Here is a 19,885-nt window from a genome sequence, read left to right on the forward strand (position 1 = left end):
TTTGAGTTACTGCACAGAAGTGTAAGTATGCTTGCGGCCATACTAAAAGATTGTTTTAGTTTTAGGAATGTAATTGATAAAGATTTATTTCTTTAAATGACAGAACGAAGGAACACTGCAAGTTCTCATAGGTTTGTTTCTGATGCACACTTGCAAAAACAGGCAATGTCTTTTGAAGACCTCGTAAAAATCAAACCTGACAGGTTTAATAATGGCCTTGAAATCAAAGCCTAGGCCTGTGGCTAGTCACACAAAAGTAATCTGACACTGAAATGTTTTAAAAGCAAGAGTGATTGTGTAATACAAAGGATCCTTAAAGTTTTTAGCATTCTTGCTTTTTAGTAAAATTAGCGTTGTTGAAGGATATGAGTTATAGTGCCTTTTTATTACAGGTTTTTAAATTCAGAAGTGTAGTATAGATGCTGTCACACAGGATTTGACGGTGATCATAGGAGTAAATCAGGGAAAACTTGACTCTGAATGTGTGTTTTTATTTCCAAGTTTCTTACTATATAGGAACTTTTCCTTGTATGCCAGACAGTTGCTCTTTATAAATCACAAAGAGCTTCAACTCTCAGTTGCTTCAGGTGGTATGTATTAGTGTGATATGAAGAAATAATCTCTTATTTCATGCCAAAATTTACAGTAATCAGCAAAGCTGTTCCTTGAAGAATCCTTCACATGGGTGTAAGAGAACTTGTGCTTATTCCAAGGCACTAAGTTTTATCTGTTTGTCAGTAGAAATCCAATTTCAAAATACTAATTAGTTTTGAAATGAGTAACGACCTTTATCCTGAGTGCTCAGATGAGAAGCAAGTAGGAGTCAACAGAAAGTACAGCTCTACATATGAAAACCAGAGCAAAATGTTCATTAGCTCTGCAGTTCTTTGCCTAATTAATTCTTCAATATCTTTAGATTGAAAATTCTAAACCAGACATTTTCCTATAGCTCAGTTCTATCAAAAAAGGCTAAACTGTACCAGCTATTATGATATTTGGATCAGGCTCTTTAAAATAATGGATTTGGCAAAGATCTTGAGTTCAGCTCTTGGTCAAGGACTTTCTACAAAGAGCACACCTTTCATCATCCTAATAAAATGATATTTCTCTCAGTGATGATACCTTATTATTTTTCTTCCACATTTTCAGCCCAGGTGAGCAGCTGCCACCAAATAACTCAGTTTCCAGGAGGACTGATCCTGGTACTCCCTCTTTCTGCTTCCTGACTCCGTTCTCACAGTAGCATCCGTATGGTCATAACTGCTTGTTCCTATTGCTTCTACTGCAAACAGTGCTACTCTTTAAAAAAAACCACAACAAAAAACCTGTAGGTGGTAAAAACCATTAAGATTCAAATATATGAGTGCTTCTTAATATGATTTATTCATTAGTTATTTCCAACAAATTTTGTCTTTAACATTTAATATGTTTCTTCATCGAGGCAGCAGGAGAGCATTTGGCTACATTAAAATTATAAACCCTGTACTGATAATGAATTCAGTATAAATTTTGACAACTGGCATAAGCTAAGATTGGATGGAGTCAGACAACTTAAGTGCTAATTTGCAACCTGACAAGTTATGACAAGACAAAAGTCTAAGTTCTGTTCACTTTTATACAGATAACCTACTGGAGTGAGTGGAGAAAGTGAGACAGATTTTTGTCTTGACAACTTATAGCATCAATAAAATTCTCACCCAGTTGTTCTTGCTCTACATGTTGTATTTCCAATGGGTGCTCTTTGAATTCAATCGGCTTTGATTCAAGCACCATTCCATTTTTGTACCAAGTGAAAAGCAAATGAAAAGAACCTAAACTATAATAGGCTAGATATAACACTTGAACAGAAAATCTGATCTTGGGAGAAGCCCCAAGTTAAAAAAAAAATGTTTAAAATTATGCCATTAATTTGAAAAAAATTAAGTGCTGAATAGAGTTATCTATCATCTTGTGATGATAATTTGACATCACTACAGGACTGAATTAAAAATATGTGTTTCATTAAATGCAGTGTTGAATTTCACGGGTTTTTGATATTTGATTTGAGAATAATTACAACATCTATGAATACTTTTTCAATTTAAGTTAATGATGTGCTCTCATTTTTAATTGATTGCTTTATCCCTTCTGAGAATATTAAGTTGTATGTAATATATGTTGAGGTTCACTGATATCATTGATGTAATTTTTTCATTATGCTTTGTCTGCATCTTTGTAAATGCTTTTAAATCATGTAGAAAAATATTTAGCTAAAATATTTTGGTTCCTTTTCAAATGAGAGTATTATTACCCCAGGTTTCCGAGCATGGTCCTTGAAGCAGAGAGTTCAGGGGGGAGTATATGATCTGTTTTCCTCCTGTGGAGTGCAAAACACGGTACTGTCAGTTCAGAATAATTCCCAAATCACTACATTTTATTGCTGTTTTTCTTTCCATTATAGTGTTACTATGTAAGCCTTGTTTCTTGAGATGGTTTTGATAAAACAGACCTCAGTTGTGTTTGTGCAAAGTGGGACTGCAGCCCTGGGGCAGTGCAGTGAGATAGGGTAAGAGCAGACAGTAAGGGCTGCCCTCCCAAGTATGTACTCTCCCCCTCTGCTTAGCAAATGTAGCCAGATGCTAGCAAGCCATTATTGCCAGTCTGTCTCAAGGAAAATCAATTGGTCTTGTTTCAGTTTGCTTTTGTTTCTCACTCATTGTTTATAACATTCGTTTGTCATTTTTGTCATTTTATAGAGCTTCCAAGAGCAGCTGTCAGGATCTTAAGCAACATGACATTCCTTTTTGTGAGTTTGTCATACACAGCTGAGAGTGCCATTGTCACAGCTTTTATTACCTTCATTCCCAAGTTCATCGAGTCACAGTTTGGCATCCCAGCTTCCAATGCCAGCATCTACACTGGTAAGGCTTTGCCACATAGTGTAATCTTGCAAGGGTTAGCTTTGGCTAATGGAATGAATCAATGTAGGAATGAACCAAAAATGTGTTTGTTAGAAGAAGTAATTGGATCCAGCCTTCTGCATTTGGTTAGATATTCAGGCCATTTTTTGATGCTTGCTATGTGTGTTTATTAAAAAGTGAACCCATTTATATTGTTACAGGGCTGATGTTTTTTGCATAAGCCCAGACAGACATTTTCTCATCTATTAATGATCTCCAAGGGGAAAAAACTCAACAAAAACAAGCTAGAAAACCCATAGACATTGCTGCAATTTGTGTGCCTTAAAAGATCTCTTAAAGCTGTTCTTATTTTCTGTGAATTTTACTTCCTCTTTGATCTTTAAAATATCCTTATCTTTTTTTATTCCCCCCAGTGACAAGTTGTTTATCTGTCCTATCCTTCAGTTATCTCTCCCCTCCAGGCTGTTGGTTTTCTCCTTATTTACTTATTGACACTGCGTGCACAACAATCTGGTCTAGTTAGGAGAGCTCCCCAAATCCTCTCACACCTGTCGTTTCAGGAGACCCCTATTTTGCAGGTGTGGCGCTTCCCCTGCTGCCACAGGAACGTACAGCCACGTCCAACTTTTAACAGAGCTACAAACCACAAATTTTTAAGCTTTGTACTGCTCTGTGAGTGGATGAGATTGCCACTTTCCTAGGAAAAGAGGCCAAAATGTGCAGAATCAGGGCCTGTGTCATGCAGATGAGGTTCCTCCTCTTCTAGCTGCATCAAAGACATTTGTCTTTATAAACATGTTTTTAACTTCTCCATAGTATAGAATAACTGTTAATTGGTAGGCTGGGTAGTTCTTTGTTTCCCCATACTTTCAGAGACTATGCATGAGAAGAAGTAATGGAGTGGAGTGAGTTGTGGGGACAGGGGTGAAGCTGCCCAGGGGCATCAGTCAAGAAAAAGATAAAAAGTAGCAGAAGAAAGAGGGAAGACACAGAGACTTCAAGTGGGAATCCCTTGTTACCTGCAGTGGCTGGAAGAAATGCAAGGAATCTTTCTGGAGTGTGGAGGGGAAAAGTCAGAGAAGCACCATGTAGTGCTTTCTATTTGAGAGCTTTCTGGGATGAAATTTTCTTCAGGGCATGAAATCCTTTTGTTATGTGTATAAGGAGGAAACATTGATTGATGGGATGGTGATGCTCTCTGAAGCTTTGAGTAGCTACACACTCACGGGAGTTTTACTGTAATGAGTCTTGATAGGATTGCTACTCCACATCTTGCTTCATTCTCAGGATAAACTGGAAACATTCTTGCCAGAAAAGGCCAGTACATTAAAAGAGGTAAAACTGGTGTCACCCTATCCAGGGTGTGAAGTTATTAACAGCTGTCGTTTTCCCTGTTATAAATCACTTGATAAAGAGTATTATAATGAACGAGAAGAAGATGATGAAATATCTTAGGCTGGATGTGCAACATGAACAAGTGAGCACTGCTTACACAATCCCAACTCCTAAATGTAGTATTAAAATCAACAGTTGTTAATTTTATAAATATTTTTTGTAGGAAAGAAGGGAAAGGGATACTTAGAGATTTTGTATTAGATTGCTACTGGCTAATACAGTAAAAGGCATGTCAAGTTTAAAAATTTTCTGATTGGCAAAAGGAGAATTTACATGTTATTTACATTATACGTCTATGCTTAATACATTCATTGCTGGCTGAGCACATGTGCTTCCTGAATCTCTTCATCTAAAGGTTTTATTGGTAATTTTTTGTCTCTTAAGCAGCAATTCTTTATTTAAGTCTCAATTTCTTTCTGTTTTTAAACAAACCTGACATTAATCATCATCAAAAATGCCATGTGCCAGACTTCATGTCTTGAACTTGTGCAGCTTATACATTTAGTTTCTGCTCTTATGAGAAAGACTATTTTTGATTCTGTGAAGGGTTATTGTTTAGAATCTTCCTCATGAAACGATATTTTATTCAATAATGCCATTGGTGGTGGCAGTATAAATAAGGTGCCAGCTATTTTTACCTCTTATTCTTACTTTCACAATCTCAATATTTTTATAAATGTAATGTCCCATTCACCTTTAGATGAATTAACAGAGAATGAGTATGCTTTGCAATAATATTAAAGGTATTTGTAAGTGATAGTCTTACTGAGTTCTTGAAAAAGACCAACATTTCTAAGAATTTGGATTATAAAGTTTAGCTTCTCTGTAGATGCAGCTGCCAAAAGTAGTTCAAATTCCATGTTTATGTGGAATGCATCTTTATTAGCAAAGCCTTAATTTAAAGACCTTCTCAAATGTCAGTGAGAAGCAAAAGCTAAGGGAAGAAAAGTGCAAGACATTTGCTGACTTAACACGACGTCAGGACCTGATAAGTGAGGACAATCCAGGGATGTGTTGCTGAACTGCCACCTTATAACTGCAGCAGTAGAGCAGCAGAAATTTCATAGGCACGTCTTTCGTGTCTTGAACTTACCCTAATTCTAGTATCTTAATTTCTTTAATTGCATTTGATCAGTTTACACTCCGCATGTCTGTGCTGAGATAATTGGAGTGCTGATGTAGGAACATAGAATCATAGAATCATTAAGGTTGGAAAAGACCTCCAAGATCATCAAGTCCAACTGTTGGCTGAACACCACCATGTCAATAAACCAGAGCACTAAGTGCCACATCTGGTCATGTCTTGAACCAGGGATTGAGACTCCACCACCCCCCTGGGCAGCCTGATCCAATACTTAACCCCCTTTTCAGTGAAGAAATTCTTCCTGATGTCCAAGCTGAACTTCGTGGTGCAGCTTGAGGCCGTTTCCTCTTGTGCTGTTGCTAGTTGGCTGGGAAGGTGCTGCTCAAAGTATCCAGAAGGCAGAATTTGCAGCCAGGCTCACATGTGCACTCCAGGGTGGGCAGGCTTCTGGGGTCCTGCCTGAGGTTAGCACTTGTGCTTTGCTGGAATTAATCATGAGAGTAGGAGAAGGAAGATTCATGTCTAAGTTCGGATTTCTTCAAATTTTCAGGAGTTAAACTGGACCAATATGTAGTCCTTCTCCCCATTCTAAAATAAATACAAAGCAATGTTTCTGCTTGGAAGTACAATAGTTCTCTTATAGTGCTTTGGCTGCTGCTAATATCATAAGGAGGCTTTTATAGATTCTTTGACAACACTCCAAAGGTTTGAAAAGTCTGACTCAGTTTGCTAGCAGAGAATCAGACAATGGAGCAGTCATCTAATTAGGGCATGAAACCAATATTTATGTTTTATACCATTTCTGTAGGTCCTGTTTTAATGTTGTTTGAATTTTTTCCCGGCAGGTGTGATTATTGTCCCAAGTGCTGGTGTTGGTATTGTCCTAGGTGGCTACATTATAAAAAAACTTAAACTTGGTGCAAGAGAGTCTGCAAAGTTGGCTATGATCTGCAGTGGTGTATCTCTGCTGTGCTTTTCGACACTCTTCATTGTTGGATGTGAAAGCATTAATTTAGGGGGAATAAATATACCTTACACAACCGGGTAAGTATCTGTGGCAAACCCAGCTTTTTCTAATAAACCAGATCTAGAAATGTAAAAAATGCTGATAGCTGATGTACTGAAGAAGCCACATGTTCAAATGAGAATTCAGTAAGTATTGTGATATAAACACATGCTGTTACTGTGTGGCACTTCTTTTTTACATCTGCTTTATAATGAAGGTTACATAGTAACGCACCCTTTTGAGGAGTGGGGAAATGCATTAGAATGAACTTCAGTAATTGTTGCAGAAAAATAAGAATAGAGTCCTCTCTAGATTGCTTAGAATTTAGTTGGTGTTTCAAAATATTTTCTTCTCATGAAAATTGTGAGAATACTACAGGGATTATAAGAATTATTTCTGAATGGGTTTATTTATTATCACCATAATGGTGTCTTAGGTCTACAGTCCCTGTTTGAGAGGATGAACCTCAGCGGATGTGCTATCAACATTATTGGTGCACTTACTAGTTGTAGGAATGCCCTCCAGTTCTTGCTGGGTCATCATCAGGACAGTGACCAAATCATGTCTCCTAAAGTTACATTGAAAGTGAAGAAGGCTGTAATGAGAAAAAAGATGTGGATGTAGGAAAGACTTGGGAATGAGGAATTTAGGCTGTGACATTAGGAAATGCATGGAAGGGCATTTTAAAAAAAATAAGGGGTATTTGGAGGGAAGACAGTGTGTTAAAAGTTCTGAGAGTTTCACTCAGAGGTGATTCCTTGGAAGCCCTATAATGAGCTTTTATTTTTTCTTATTTTGTACATTAAATTTTCCCTCAAATTGCCTTCCTCATATAGGTTAAAACCAAGAACAGAGTAAGTGTTTGAGGAGTGTGAACCTATCTGAAGCAATGTTTCCCTTTGCTTTTACATCTGAGATGCATCTGCCTTTATTTGTGACCAGGTACTGGGTATCAGATCCATTTGTGTACCTTCTTTTTAAGGCTCAGCTCTGCACTCTTAACATTTTGAAGAGACTGTAGAAGTATGGAGCAGGAAAAGAGATGATCAAATGGGAAAAAAATACAGTGTTGCCGTGATCTAGGAAGTGAAAAACAAAGAGTCGGAATGGGAATCAAGGGAGGAAGAAAATAGACACTGTTTACATCGAGAATGTTTTGCATGGATTGTTTCTGGGTGTTACTACATTGCTGTCAAACCTTAATCTTACGGCAAAGAAAACCAGGAACTGAAAATCATGAGGTCATAGAAAGCTGGTTTACTCCTTGATATTCTTAGTATCTAAAGATGGGTGGTGAGGGGCTGTCTGTAGAAGGGAGTAGCAAGGTGATATATCCTCATCTGCATAGTGGGCTGAAGAAGGAGAGAATAGGGATGGGAAGGAAGCAGGTGGAATGCTTTGAGTGTCCACCTGCTGTTAATGTTTGTGACAGCCTGTGGGTGTAGATGAAAACCTGAAAATTATTAGGAATGAAAATATAAATTCCAGATAACAATTAGTTGATCTGTGTGGCAAGTCAGAATGTCCCTGCCTGGCTAATGAGAAAACTATATCTTTCTGTTTGGGGAAAAAGTCCTATTTGATTCAAATCTATTTGTAAACTGAAGACATAGCATACTATTGCTATGTAACGCATAGCTGTCATGCTGGAACTGTAAGAGTGTCTAATTTTTTTTGTTATTTGTAATAACATTTGAAATAAATGCATAACATGAATTGAAATAGGCATCTATTCACAGGTAGTGTGAAAATCTGCAGTAGCATTACTTCTTTACCTTCATCTAATTGTTCTTATTGAGAAAAGAGGTGAGAAATGGTAATGGCAAAATTCTCACAAGTGTTGATGTACATAGTCTCTTTGAAATGAGTATAAAAATTAATATAATTAGACTGTAATGTCATCAGAAATTGAGAATTACCAGCATGTTATAAAGCATAGTTCAGGAGTTTCAGCCAGATTTTTTTTAACATGGAGGTCAAATCCAGATTTATTATCAAAATGATAGTAAAAAGGCAGCACTATACATAAATTGATGTTGAATATCTGACATGATAAACATTCTCTTAATCCTCATGGTCAATAATTTGATAGCTTCAAATCATTTACTTAGTAGGCAACTTAACTCAAACATCAAAGAATGTTACTGTTCATGTAATAAAAAAGCATGCTTTCATTGTGGGGTTTAATAAAACACATACTTCATTCTCTGGTTCCAATGTAGTGCAGTATATGGACATCAAAGCCAGTTCAACAGGCTAGATCAGATAGAAAAAGCAGTACAGCTACTTGGTTTGGAATAAATGTACTGCATGATGCTCTACCTTAACATGGCAATGCCGGGTCTGATGTGTGAACTACCTGCACTGGCAGCAACCCAGAGAGCTCAGCTGCATTTGGCAGTGTAGACATACCCTGCAGGATAATCTCTGGACAAATGCGTTTCTTTCTATTGTTGATTTCTTATACATTTAAAAAGGGGTTTTAATCTGATGAACTGAGAAGGATAAGCTGGGTTTCAGTTAACATAGAAGTATGTGCATACCAGTACTCAGTAAAGTAGGCAATGACATTTCATAATTCAGTACGTTTCATAACTCAGTATTTTTCCAACTGTACCAGCTGTGAGGAAGTGGATGGGACCTGGAGGCATGCACAGATTAGAATACATTAGAAAGGATTTTCTGCTGTTTTATGTTGGGCACAAGCAGTTTTGCTTTTGTTGGTGTGTCATCAGCATTTCTGTTATCAGGAAGATCAAGGGCACCTCTGTATTATACATCTCAGCATTTTAGAACCTGGTGTTCCATACCCCAGCCTTGTCTCTGAGGGCATGTTTGATATTTGAACACAGTATAAGGAGCCTTATGTCAAACCATAATATGGCATCCCTTCTCTTGCACCGTAACCAGTATCCAGATGGGAAGTCCTGAGTCAGTGAATTGCCTCCTTGTCCAGGTGGCTTTTGAATAGCTCCAAGGAGGGAAGCTCCACAGCCTGCCTGGTCAGCACTGTCACTTTGACAGTGAAAAAGTGTTTCCTGGTGTTCATAGGGAACCTTCTGTATTTCAGTTTGTGACCATTACCTCTGGTCCTGGTACTGGGCACCACTGAAAAGAGCCTGGCTCTGTCCTCTTTGTACCCTTCCTTCAAGTATTTATGGGCATTGATGAAATCCCCCTGAGCCTTCTCTAGGTTGCACAGTCTCAGCTTTTCCTCAGAAGAGATGCTTCAGTTCTTTCATCATCTTAGTGGATATTCACTGGTCTCTCTCCAGTATATCCATATCTCTCTTTTACTGGGGAGCCAGAACTGGACTCAGCACTGCAGGTGTGGCCTCATCAGAGCTGAATAAAGGGGAAATAGCAGAGATCAGCTACTTTGGTTGTCTTCAGACCTGTCTCTTCCATCTTTTATGGTATAAGGCAGCTAAAACAAGCTGTGTGGGGAGCTTACTCATAGTGACAGATTCCTGGATTAGTTCAGTTCCATCTCTCACATTTCTCATATGTAATGAATCATAACAGACCATTTTTGATTGCTTTCTGTTGTTTTGGTGCAATTAAGCTGTAGTTACAGCATGTGATTGACTTACTGAGGCATTTCCTACAAAAAAAATTGTATTCTTCTTCTAGTACTACCAGTTTGAGTTTTTGTATCTATTTCAGTCCAATCAGCCAGTGGGTTCCCTTAACTTGAAAGCAGTGACTAATTGGATCAGAACAATAACACAAAGAAAGATTCCAGCTAACATAGTCAGAGGGTCCCTTGTTTTACAGCTACACAAAAATTGCATCATTGCTTCAATTCCAGCTGCTTGCCAACAAGGAGACTGCAGATCTCTGCCATCCAGAATGTCCTTCAATACCAAACTAAAAGTATTGCTATCAAATTAACATAATCCTTTTTATCATATAGCCCAATGTTAATATTATAGAAATTATGTGGTGATCTCCTTTCCTTTGTATTTTCTTGGTCCTGTAGGTTGCTACAGTGATCTAAATAAACATGAATAAAACCGTGTGCAAGCCAATTATTTGTTTAGATGTTACCAAAATATAGTCAGACGTGCTTGATTTGCTTTTTTTTTTAACTGCTTTTCATTTAGATTGTAGCCTCATGGGAAGAGGGTCCACCTTTTTTTTGCCCTGATATATGTGCATTAACTGCCAGCACAATGAGGTTTCAGTCCAAGTCTGAGTATGTGAAATAACAGATCACAGCTCTAAAAACACCAGGCAATAAATCTCACCTTATATTTTCGCTTTTCTTACTTCACTCCTATACCACAAACCTTCAACAGTGTAATAGTTGGAGAGAAGACTAGGATTTAGAAAAAAATGTTAGAAACTAGAATCCCTTTCATTGTTAGTCATGTCTAATAAAGGTCTTCTCTTTATTAGCTTTACTAGCACTGTGTCATGGAGACACAGAACAGTCTCCTTGAGAAGTGAATAAGTGCAATTTGTCAGATGGGATTCTGGGTTTTGTCCCAGCACACATTTAGCAAACTTGCAGTTCGATCTTATTAATTAAAGGAGTGGCATCATTGTTTGTATTTGAATGAGTAGTTCAGGAAATGCTTCTGTTTGGGACTGGTTTCTGTCAGTGTGCTCGTGCATGATGGCTGTCCTTGGCAGCTCAGGTGCAGCAGTGTTGCAAGTTGTCAGCATCTGTTAGCACCCACTGAAACAAGCAAAGTGGCTGTTTCTCAGACATGCTGTGTGTCTACAGCATTTGGTGCATTGAAACTAGGATGCTTTTCCCACAGATCAGCTCATGAGCAGGACTTAGTAGCTTTGGTGCTATTTCCATAAGAACCTGATCTTTATGACTGATGCAGGTAAATCTGTGATGTGCTGTGCAGTAATTCAGGGATCAATGCTCTGTTTTCCTTTGTGGAGAGTAGGCAGCCTCCCAGTGTCAGAAGGCAGGATTAGTAGAGTGCTTTGGTTCAGCTAACTTCTGGAAAAATACATACCTTCAAGAAAAAACTGATCCCTTCCTGAAAGAAGTGTTCAAGAAATCTGTTATAATATGTCCTATATGGTAGATCCTATATGATGAAAATGGAGTTACGTAGATATGTGTTAGTAGAGAGTTTTCCATCATTGAAAGAGGAGTGAACAGTGAGTGAATAGAAAAGTTAAAAAGATGAAATCATGAACCTCTTACAACTGATAATGAACTTTTGGAAATGCAGTTAATATATGATTTTGTGTATTACATGTTCTTGAAAGCATGCAAAAAAAAAGCCTCTTTGTGTTAAAGACATTTGCTCTAAACAACAAAAAGAAATCCCCTACATAAACCTTACAGTGATATGCTGAAGTATAGTGGTGAAAGGTGGTGAAAGCTGGAGAGACACAGCATGTAGTAGCTTGTGATTAATTTGAGCATATTTGCTTTGCATATCTGTAAACTTAAGTCTTCTTCTAGGCCAAACAAAAAAATGCCCCTGAGATTAAATTATCACGGTGGTCTCACTTCAGTTCCCGGTTTCATGCTTCTCATTTCTTGCATGCCTGATTTCATTCATCTCTTTTTTTTAAAGCTGATTTCCTAAACTCTGTGTCATATTAATTCTCAGCAATGCAGCTGAATCGAGTTAGCTACATAAGCAGACCAAGACAGGGAATGGGCTCTCCTGACTGTGGAACAACCCAACTCATCTGCTGCTGGAAGGGTTTTAGGTGATGGAGGGATAAGAGGTCAGAATAATGTGCCCCACAGGTTGGGATAGGTTGGAGAGCGAAATCCGAGCTGTGCCTTTCCTGGCAGTCTGGCCTGTCCCTGGACCTGTCCCTGTGCAGTGTGGTAAAGCCCTGTTGTCAGCAGGGATGTGGGCGCAAGGGTCTCCCAGGCAGGTCGTGGAGTCCCTTCTTACCTCAAATATTCAGGCATGCGGGACATCCAGCTCAGAAGGCAGACTAGGACTCCAAAACTCCAAAAATGCTGCCTCTCCTGTTGGTGTGAAAAACTTTTGTCACTGTGCTGCTGAAATCCATATCTTCCTGAGGAATGTTTTGATGATTTGGTGTTTTCCATCGGAGAAAAATTTCTATTGAGAGATTATTGGAAAAATCTGTCGCTGCATATTGCTTACTGAAATCCAGTGTGATATAATAAGACAAGTTTCAACTCATAGCTGAGAAGGCAACATAACCAATATTAGTCTCGGATATTTAATTTCCTGCTCAAGCTGAAATTCGTTGCTAAAAGTGTGCCTTGTTTGTTTGTGGCACAAGAAAGAAAACACTCAAAGTCTTTGGTTAACATCCAACTAGACCATAAAGTGTAAAGTAGCTCCGGGAGCTAAATTTGCGAACCTGGTTTGTGTGCTCAGTAGACAATCAATAAATATTTAAAAGCTACATAGTAATATTTAATTGACTGCAAAAGTGCACAGCTGGGAAGACAAGCATATTCAGCAAAAGAAAATAGTGGTATATAAAGACAAGAAAATCAGTCAAGTGGAATGCTCGAAGCAGCGGTTGTACTACTTAGTGTCACTGCTGACAGGTGGTGAGATGACAGACAACATGATGACAATTGCTGTGCGAAGAGTGGCTCCCGAGCTGAGCCTGGTCTAGTCAGGTGTAGAAGATGGGAGCAGGAGAACATCCCCTGTGGTCCATGGGGTAGCTGGAATGCAGTAAGTCTGATGTTAGCTGTTTATCTTCACAGTGGTCTTGCTCGTGCATCACAGATGTGAAAACAAGATAACAGCAGCCCTTGTGAGGCTCTGCAGCCATGACAAGCTGTGAGCATGTGTACAGGATCTTGAGGATCCAGATTCCTGTTCAGTTCCTGCCTGGGTGAGGAGGTGCTGAAATTCCCTTGATATCTACTGATCTGCTTAGAGTAGAGGTACTTGAGGTAGTTTTAAACAGCAATGGCCATTGAGCAGTACTGAGAGCAGTTAATTCAATATTACACTGTGGTGCCTGGTGTTGAGTGGTTGTGCATACCAGTGTAATTTCCTAAGGCAAGATTTTAGCTTATGGTGCATGTGCAAATACTCATGCCCCAACAGAACTCAGTACTTAGCTCTATCTGGTTTTGCAGATTCTGCAGGGATCATACTGGCATTTATTCTCAGAAACTCAGGTCTTCTGGACCGGACTTCACATGCACTGCAGGCAGAAATACAATGGAGCCTGCAGCTCTGCTTACCACTCAAGGTGTGAGAAGGCAAAGGGCACAGTCTTCTTCTGGAGTTGGGAATTTTCATACATATATTCTAATTTCTGGAAAAGACCTTTAAATTTCACTCCTGCAACCTCTCCTCTTTATCACATTCAGTCTTGCATGGATTGCTTCAGTATTCTTTAGAACTGGGGTTTTATATCTAAGCAGTGAACTGCTGGATAAATGATGCAGTGGACACTTCATTTGTGAAAAGACTATCAACTAGTTTAAAAGTATTGGGCAGGAAGATGAAGGAGGGGCAGCCTTGTGACACAGAGCTGGGCAAATCCAGCCTTGTGGGAGTGGATCCAGAAGCTGTACACCTCTGTGGATTGAGACCAGGGATTGTAGCCATGAACTGCAGCATCCTGCAGTCTCTGAAACACTGGTGAAAGGTAACACATGAAGTATTTAATCTTTCAAACTAACCTAATGACACACTGAAGGGTTCTGATACCACTGTAATAAAACCCACAAGATAAAAAATTATCTGAAACTGCCTTCTCAAAGCACCACCTTTCTTCCCTGTTCAACTACTATGCACTTTAGCTATGGAAAGTCACGAATCCATGCGGATGACAGACTGCATGGCCCTGTCTTCTGAGCTAAACTAAGTCTCTGCCATTATGACTACTGTGGAGAACATAGAGGAGTGCATTGACTGAAGAAAGCTTTGGGACATGTTTGAAATAATGTGAATTCTTTCCAAAACCCAGATTAAGCATATTTTTAACTCTTGAATCTCAGACGTGAGTATCTTGCCTATTCTCAAGGACTACTGAAGTGAAGTAAGCTACTGTTTTTATTTTGGCCAGAGCTCTCTGAGACTAAGCACAGACTCTTGTGAAGTTTTAGGGAGCCATGTTGGTGCAGGTATTTAAACTGCTGTGACTCAAAGATGGGAAGGAAACATTTGAAATATGTCTGAATCCATAAAGCATGTATGTGTGTTTCCCACTGACACCTGCTTTATTAGCATTGGCCACTGTGTTTAACAGTTATTGTGGAGGAGATAGGAACTGCCTGACAGTGTGTTTTTGCTAGGAAGTCAGGAAATTGGTTGCTAAAAAAATTGCTCACCTTCTGTGTGGTGCCCTCTCTCCAGCTGTTTAGCACTTAAAATCCTGGAGTGCAGCTATGACAGAAAGTAATCAAATAAAATGGAGTGGGTCCTAAATAACAGGAGAAGCTTCACCTGAAAATGCTGATATAAGCTGCTTTTCAGTTTTCAGTGGCTTGGAATCACTTTGTGCAGTGAAGAGCGAGTGTGGGTGCCAAATTCAGGAGCCATGATTTCTTTACACAGAAAGGGATTTAGGAAATAAGAGCTATGGCCCTTAGCTTCAGCCAACCCCATCACCTGGCAATAGATTGGTATGAATAAGATAATTCAGGTAACTTTTCCATTGCCTTAATGCATTCATGTTACTGACAGCATTTTAAACCAAGGTGAAATTACAAATGAGATGCAGAAAATGGAACCAGCAATAAACCACACTGCAGAGTCTTGCTTTTCCACTTATTAAAATTAAGGTAGCAACCTGAAACAAGTCAGAGAATGTGAAAAGTGTAGTAAAAATAGATTAAAATATAATATGGGCCATTTAAAAAATCTCGCTTGTAATTTGGCTGCATAATGACAGCAGCAAATAACTTAGGTTTCAGGGTGTGTCTGTATGTATATTGAAGTGGAACAGTTATTTTCTTTTTGGTACCTGAACTAGCATGTTCAGAAATAGCAGGGATAAAAGATAGTACTTTATTCCTATACCTTCAGGTACCTTCTGGCACAATGCCTTCAGGTAATACTAGATGTGAATATATTAATTAGTATTAAATGTGGCTTATTGAATTGCAACTACAGTATTTCACTAGAGCAGTAATAGTGAAGAACCTGCTCTTTGGTGTGTAATCTCCTTCAGCTTTGAAATTCCTTTTAGTTCCTTCATTCTATATCACCAAACCCTTCAGGGGAGCACCTAGAAAGTTGAGCCAGATTTTGGGGCATGGTCTAGGGCAAATGGAGCATTGGTTCTTTTACAGACATTTAGTAAAAGCAGAACAGTCTCCCGGATCTTGAGAGCTTCATGTAGATTTCACATGTACATATGAATAATATAAGCAATAAGTTTTCTGAACAGTTGTTGGTACGTGGGAAGAGATGCCTGTTAGGTCACATTAGTTCACAGAATACTTACATCTTGTCACTGAGCCTTTCACTAGTAATCAACAGCTTAGGATAGGCATATAAAATAGTGGTGTCTTAACTCTTCAAGGAAAAAAAAACAGGGGAAAAATACAGCTATTACCTAGGCAAATATGATACAAATTTGAAACTTTATTATTATATTTTTCATTGTGTTTTTAGTTGATGGCAGGAATGACTTTGGTATTCCTCTATATTGTTTAAGTCGTGTACATAACCTAGAGTTTAACTAATGCAGTTTTTCTCTGATAATCAACTCTAAGTTCCAGAGTTAATGAGTAGGATGTTTACTCCCTCTGTACAGGAGGATATGGATGTCTGTGCTTGCTCTACTAGCATGTTCCTTTTCTTTTCTTCAGTCCCACTCTTGCCATGGCCCACAGGAATCTGACTGGAAGCTGTAATGTTAACTGCGGATGTAAGATTCATGAGTACGAGCCTGTCTGTGGATCAGATGGAATAACCTATTTTAATCCTTGTCTAGCTGGCTGCATCAGTGGTGGAAACCACAGCACAGGGGTAAGTGCTTCACACCCGCGAGTAACCCCATGGGACTGGTGCAGATCAAAGACTGCTCAGTTTCTGGCTCAAGCGTCTCTCCTCTAAGCTTCAGATACATCGCTCTACAGCTGACTTGTCCATCTCTGTGTCTTTCCATGTTCTGAAAGGCTGGTAATGCTACTATTGCATGGTCCCACCCCTCTTCCATTCAGTTATGTACAAATTTGAGGCACAAGTTCATTTGTACCAAGTGAACCCTCCAACTGAGAGAGTGCCATGGGGTGGAGAGAGCTGGTGTTTCCAGTACAGACCCCAAAATCCCTGATGGCAGTGGCCTGCATTTCTGCTGTTCCTGCAGGGCTTTCTGCTAATGTGGGTGGCCATGTCATACTGTCTTTCTTCAAGCTCAGTGTTACCTTTTAGAGCAGTTTGGGGATTTTTTTTGACTCCCTCTCTGAATTGAAAGAAGAACTTAACTCTTCAGGTTGTTGGAAGTGTTTTAAACTTCTATTTAAATTTAGTTAGGGCCTGTTAAATGTCATTGGTGTTTGTGTCAGCCTCATCATTTTGCACAAGCAGCTCTTGAACCTGCACCTATGTATTGATAGGTCTGTTGTTTGTCCAGCTAGGTGAAGACTGCCTGTGTATTCTGCTCTTGTAAAGCAGTTTGACCATTCCCATGGCCTTTTTCTAAACCTCATCCAGGCTAAGTGAAGGGATTGTCATAAAACTCAAAAACCCAGAACTTAAAAGATGTTAATAATCCTTTTTCTTTGTTTGAAACACATTTTCTGTTACAGCCCAGTATTTCAATTATGCTGGACTGGAGAAGGACATCCTGGTGGTAAAATCAAGCCATGAAAATTTGGCATTTTCGAGGACTGGGCACAGGAAAACAGTTGAAAAGTAGAATCTGACTTAAATATCAACAGAGCATTATGGTCATGCTAGTTTCATGAAAAAAAAGGAACTCTTAAATTCTTCTGTTTCAGAACTGTCCTTTAAAAAAGGATAATTAAGAAAGACAAGAAGTAATGTAAACATTGATTTTCTCAGGGCTTGATTGTGCTTTCCAGAAAGCTTACTTTAAAAAGTATGAGTCTCCTGATTTGCAGTCCTGAGCCAGCCTGTGAAGCAGGAGGACGTTAGGTCCACCTCTGAGCTTTGTCAGGTCTGAAAAAGCAGGTTCGTGTATAGATGTCACTGAGAACAGATTAGTTTCCTTTAAAGTTTTTTTTCTTTTTAGATTATCTTGCTGGTTTTTAGTAGAAAATTGCTTTGGCCCAATATGCAAAAGCCTGTGATGTGAGCCTGTGGTTAACTTTCAGTGTCTGTATAAACCTAATTTGTGCTTTTCCTGGATTAAGATATAGGTTTGATCTTTGCTGCATTTCACTTGATATCAAACTGGCACCAAGTAATTTAGTAGGGAAATACTTTAGGAGTATGTGCTCTTCAGTACAGATTTTGAAACATACTATCTCCTCCTATGATTTAAGAAAAGATGCTTCATGGCCTGAAGTTTTAACTCAGTAGCTAATGGTGAATTCTTCATGTTCTGGATGATGAACATGAACAGTAACCAGAAGTGCCATTTGTAGATGCACTGAGTGCCTAAATTTGTATTTGAGGGCATGAAAATTTACATTTAGGATATATTTAGTTGTATTTAATGGAAAACATTCTGAAAAAAAGGATTCCAGTTGTCTCAAATTAGTCACCCACGTTTGTGAAACTTTTGATCTGCTTCAGTTACTTTGCTACAAAATAGAGATAACAACATCAATACCTCATCTCATAACTGTTTTGAAGATAAATGATACTTTCTGAAAAAGCTAAGCTATAATAGCAAGTGAGATAGAAAAATCCATGTGAAATATGAGTTATTCTGTCTTTGTAGTGGAATTTGTTTAGTGTGAGGAAAAAAATACTTGGGAGTCACATTTTGAAAATGGGAGGTAAAATCCTGGATAAATAGATATATTATTAAGCTGTTCAGCTAAATCCCATGGGAAGAAATGTGAGGCTATATCATAGCATGGATGCATACAAATGTATACACTAAGATTGACAAACAACTGTGATTTCAATATGTCCTGATATCCAAGTGCTTAAATTTGCAAACTTAAGAGGGTTTTGTAGCTTCTGTGCATGTGTGGTCCACTATTTGATGAATGCAAAAATTGACACAAAAAGCTCCTTCCTGTAACATCTTATAGGTTCTGACCTATTTCTTCTCTAGCACTGGAATATTCTGATCTGCTGCACGCCTCTTTGCATTAGATTAGCTGAAAACAGAAGTAGAATAAATGTGAAAGAAGGCTATTTCTGATCTAGCTCTTCCTCACCTTGATCAAATCACAGTCCCCTTTGCCTGTGAAATGCTACTTCTTTATTCAGTCTCTTAATTTAATTATCTTTGTCCATTTAGGAATCCATCATATCCTTCAGTCTCACTGTTTGAGTCTCTTCCTTCCCCTTATTCTGTGTCCAAATCCACACCTACATCCAGATGGAAGGTCCTGGACTTCAAGCATGAAGTGCAGCTTGTTGCTCTTTGGCCAGATCTGGGTAGCCTTCCATTAATATGGCAGAAGATACTGCCTGAATATGAAAGTCAGCAGCCTGCCAAATTTCGGAATACGGCATTGTCAGTGCTGCCTAAAGAATGTTTCCTCACAGTTTTTGTAGTACAGCAGAAACAATATTTTTCTCTAGCCTCCCTGTCAGAAGTGATTAAATTGTCTTGGCAGAATTTTCCAAAAATATTTCAGATTTTTTTTTAAAACTCAGACTAAATAAAGCAATGGAAAGCAATCTCATCATGGAGAGTCCCGATCAGCTTTAAAATTAGTTGGAGGGATAACTTCGTTTGTGCTTGGTGTAATGGTGCTCAAGGCAGAAGATTGAGAAATACTACGGGACTGTCATACCATGTCTCTGTGCAATGTCTTTCTTACGTGGGTTTTTCATATGAAAATGTTCTTTTCTGCCCTCCCTAGGTAAGAAATTACACAGAATGTGCCTGTGTCCAGAGTCGCCAGGTGATCACTCCACCAACAGTGGGCCAGCGCAGTCAGCTCCGGCTGGTGATTGTCAAAACCTACCTGAATGAGAATGGCTATGCTGTTTCTGGGAAATGTGATCGAACCTGCAACACGCTTATCCCGTTCCTGATATTTCTCTTCATTGTCACTCTCATAACAGCATGTGCCCAGCCATCAGCAATTATAGTGACACTCAGGTGAGAACTCAGTGATGGTTTTGAAGTATTTTTGCTGTGCCTGCTGTCACCAGTGCCTTTCAAGCTTGTGTATCCTTAAAAAGTAGATAGAATAAGGCTGACAGGGATAGGATGAAACTTGCTTGCATTTAGAATATGTAACATGATAACCCACTTTAGGAAACAAGAAGCGACCAGTGAATTCCAGATGTTATAAATTAAAAACAAGTAACACATCATGTAAGAAAATTATTACTCCTGAAAAATTTTCAGTTTTCTTAGAGCAACGGTCTGGATTCTCAAATGCAAATGAAAAAAGTTACTATTTAAAATTATCTTTTTCTCTCTCCTAAAATTGTTCATTCCTACCACATGCTTGTT

General features: G+C 38.7%; 1 protein-coding gene across 1 annotated transcript in view; it reads left to right on the forward strand.

Annotated features, from left to right (window-relative positions):
* SLCO5A1 (solute carrier organic anion transporter family member 5A1) overlaps positions 1-19,885 on the forward strand; it is a 70,908-nt gene that overhangs the window by 43,817 nt on the left and 7,206 nt on the right. Inside the window, exons 5-8 of the mRNA XM_027674801.1 lie at positions 2,736-2,900; positions 6,225-6,423; positions 16,140-16,299; positions 19,284-19,525. Of these exons, the coding sequence (XP_027530602.1) occupies positions 2,736-2,900; positions 6,225-6,423; positions 16,140-16,299; positions 19,284-19,525 (766 nt within the window). The remainder of the gene's footprint in view (positions 1-2,735; positions 2,901-6,224; positions 6,424-16,139; positions 16,300-19,283; positions 19,526-19,885) is intronic.

Source organism: Neopelma chrysocephalum, unplaced genomic scaffold (genome assembly GCF_003984885.1).
Source record: "Neopelma chrysocephalum unplaced genomic scaffold, ASM398488v2 Primary Assembly neopelma1_22, whole genome shotgun sequence".
NCBI classification, from domain to species: domain Eukaryota; kingdom Metazoa; phylum Chordata; class Aves; order Passeriformes; family Pipridae; genus Neopelma; species Neopelma chrysocephalum.